At 40.9% G+C, this 3,498-nt stretch overlaps 1 protein-coding gene across 1 annotated transcript in view; it reads right to left on the bottom strand.

The window, feature by feature from the left end:
- Positions 1–2,224, bottom strand: part of EAH_00059920 (hypothetical protein, conserved) — a gene marked incomplete at both ends in the record, with an annotated part of 4,810 nt that extends 2,586 nt beyond the window's left edge. Inside the window, 4 exons of the mRNA XM_013397111.1 lie at positions 365–484; positions 905–996; positions 1,822–1,885; positions 2,216–2,224. Coding sequence (XP_013252565.1) covers positions 365–484; positions 905–996; positions 1,822–1,885; positions 2,216–2,224 — 285 coding nt within the window. The remainder of the gene's footprint in view (positions 1–364; positions 485–904; positions 997–1,821; positions 1,886–2,215) is intronic.
- Positions 2,225–3,498: the final 1,274 nt, after the last annotated feature.

Consider the following 3,498-nt stretch of genomic DNA (forward strand, 5'->3'; position numbering starts at 1 on the left):
ACACATATATATATATATATATATATATATGCAAATATATATATATATACATATATATATGTATATGCAAATATATATATATATATATATATGTATATGCAAATATATATATATATATGCATATATATGTATATATATATAGCAGCAATAACAGCACCTCAAAAAGCATAAGCAGCAGCACCACCAGCAGCAACACCAGTAACAGCAAATGTCGCAGCAGCGGCAGCAGCAACTGTACAACATCAGCAGCAGCGCAAGCAGCAGCAATATCAACTGCAGCGGCATCACCACCACCACCAGCAACAGCAGCAGCAGCAGCAGCAGCAGTAGCAGCAGCAGCAGCAGCAGCAGCAGCAGGTCTGACGAGGAGTTCAATGAAGAGGGAGCTGCTGAGGGCTTCTCTGCACGTTAAATCAGAGGAGGGCCCCTCTCCATGTAAATAAACAACCAAAGGCTTCTGAAGCACTCGCGCTTCACCAAACGCCTGCAAAGCAATAAACCCTAAACCCTAAACCCTAAACCCTAAACCACACCACTGCACCTTACACTCCACACTGCAGCGACTCGATTCACACCCACTCCTAGGGTTTAGGGTTTGTGTAACGCGTCTTTAAGAGAGCTTGAAAAGAAGGGTTTAGGGTTTAGGGTTTGTGCAATACGTCTCTAAGAGACCCTGAAAAGAAAGGTTTAGGGTTTCGGGTTTGGCGTTTGTATAATACGTCTTTAAGAGAGCATAGAAAGAAGGGTTTAGGGTTTAGGGTTTGCATAATACGTCTCAAAGAGAGCTTAAAAAGAAAGGTTTAGGGTTTAGGGTTTAGTCTGCATAATACGTCTTTAAGAGAGCTTAGAAAGAAAGGTTTAGGGTTTAGGGTTTAGGGTTTAGGGTTTAGGGTTTGTATAATACGTCTCTAAGAGAGCCTGAAAAGAAGGGAGGATGTCTGTTTCCATATTTTGCTTCAAACATTTCAGGAAAAGTAGGGGTAGTAAAGGCCCGAGCTGAGGATACACCAGAAAAAGAAAAATAAATAAAACGCATGCATGCAGATGACAACAATATAAAGACATATACATATAAAGACAAGACAAAGGGGATATAAACAAAGAAGAAAGAAAATATATTTAAAACAAAAATATATACAAAGCAACAAATAAATAAGACAAACAGCTCCAAACAAAACACAAGAAAAACAAAACAATCGAAATAATATAAAATAAAAATAAAGACAAAAAAAGAAGACGCAGTAAAAGACAGAAAAAAAGATGAAGACAAAAACACAATAATAAAAACAAAAACAAAAACAAAACAATAAAACAATAAAACTAAATGCAAGACAAAAAAATAGAATTACACAGAAAAGGATAAAGGGTTGAAGAAGATAAAAGGAAGAAGAAAACAACAAAAAGAAAAATAAAGAAAATACGGAAATAAAAGCAAAGACAGGAAGAAAAGGATAACTAATCAAACAACAAAAAGAAAGACAAAGACAAAGACAAAGACAAAGACAAACACAAAGGCAAAGACAAAGACAAAGACAAAGAAAAGACAAAGACAAAGACAAAGACAAAGAAAAGACATACTTAGCAATCCTTGTGCATGAAAAAGAAAATTCTTCAAGCTAACTCCCAGTGCAGTTAGAGAGCCTCTACAGAAAACCCAAAGAGAGAAGAAAAAATTAAACAAAGGAGAAGCAGCAGCCCTCCCTCTGCTTCTCGTTTCTAAGGGGCCCCCATCCGATCTGCTGCTCTCAGAAGCAGACACAGAGGGGGCCCCCCCGCATGCAGGGGGGCCCCTAGGGGGCCCCTCTTCTGATGAATCCACACCCCTTGCGTTTGAAGAGGTCGGCAGCCGGCCCCCTGCCACGTCACGCCTTCTCAGTTCGTCTGTCTGTACATATCCTCAGCATAAACCCTAAACCCTAAACCCTAAACCCTAAACATTGGATTTACCGACCCGCATAAGGAGATAATTATGCCACTGCTGCGGCCGTCTCAGATACAGACAGACGCAGCAGCAGCTTCTGCAGCAACAGCAGTAGAAGGTGCAGCACTAGCAGCAGCAGCATGTTGCTGCTGCTGCTGCAGGAGCAGCTGCAGCAGCAACAGTAGCAGCAGTAGCAGCTGCAGCAGGAGCAGCTGCAGCAACAGCAGTAGCATCAGCAGCAGCAGCAGCAGTAGCAGCTGCAGCAGCAGCAGTAGCAGGAGGGCGTGTGCTTACGTTCTGCATCCGCGTAGATATCTATTGCGGCCTGAGGCAGTTAATAGGAATAGAAATATCGCGAAGAAACTTCCCCACCAACTATTTGTTTCCGTTTGAATGTAGAAAAGGAGAGAAAAGTAGAGATAATGCAGGTTGTTGCTACGATGCACGTACACTTCAGCATGGCGTGAGAAAACGCCACATAAAACGGCACTCTATCAATTATTTAATTGTTTTATTCACGTTTATTAATGCGTTTTTCTTGATTTCTCCCCCCGCTACGAATTTGAATGCTACTAGGGGCCCTCTGCAAAAAAGCAGAGGCGGAGAGATTAAAGATATGAGCTGCACATACACCGCAATTTTACTGCAAAGAATATACACGAATGTTTGATGACTCCAAATGAGAAAGTAGAATTGACTGAAGCTCCCTCTTCTATGTTCAGCTCTAGGGTTTAGAGTTTAGGGTTTAGGGTTTAGGGTTTAGTGTTTAGGGTTTAGGGTTTGGGTACCGTCGCGGGGGCCCCCGTTACTGCCGTCTCTATGGAGGGAGTCCTTATAGGTTATACTTCAGCAAAGTAATTTTATATATATTTAAATATGATTGTTTCCTGCAAAGGATAAAGAATTCAATAGAAACGCATCATGCAATCTTCTGTACGCTGCCTTCCTAGGGGGGCCCCCCGGGGCTTCCTCTTGTCTTCTGCTTTGCCTTATTCAGGGGCCCCTGCCTTCTCTCTTTTCTCTAGGGGGCCCCCAGGGGTCCTTTCTTCTGTGCATGAAGGGGCCCAGGGGGCCCCCCGAGCCTTTAGCACGGGGCCCCCTGGGGGCCCCCAGGGCCCTATGTCTTCATTTGGGTATAGAGATGTAACAAGAGAAGAAAAAGAAAAACTAGTAAATGGTGTATTCAGCTCTGTTGCAGGTAATTATATTGATGCATTTCTTTTTATTATTCTCTCTTCAAATGCATGCAAGATCTTCTTTGTTTATCGCGGGGCCCCTATGTTTGTGTATTGGAGCATGGCTTTAATAATAATATTATCATTATTATTTATTATAATAATAGTAATAATAGATGCATTATTATTATTAGTAGTAGTAGTAGTGGTAGTATACAGTGTGCTGGCGTTAATGTATCATACGTATATGAGTATGAATGTATTTGTAAATGTAGATATAATATAAAAATAAATAAATATATATATATATATGTGCACCTGTGTCTCTATTATGTACGCAGGTGTTTCTGTGCCATTGCATATGTGGATGCCTATATATATATATATATATATATATATATA

Source organism: Eimeria acervulina, genomic scaffold (genome assembly GCF_000499425.1).
Source record: "Eimeria acervulina Houghton genomic scaffold, Eah_scaff1453, whole genome shotgun sequence".
NCBI classification, from domain to species: Eukaryota; Apicomplexa; class Conoidasida; order Eucoccidiorida; family Eimeriidae; genus Eimeria; species Eimeria acervulina.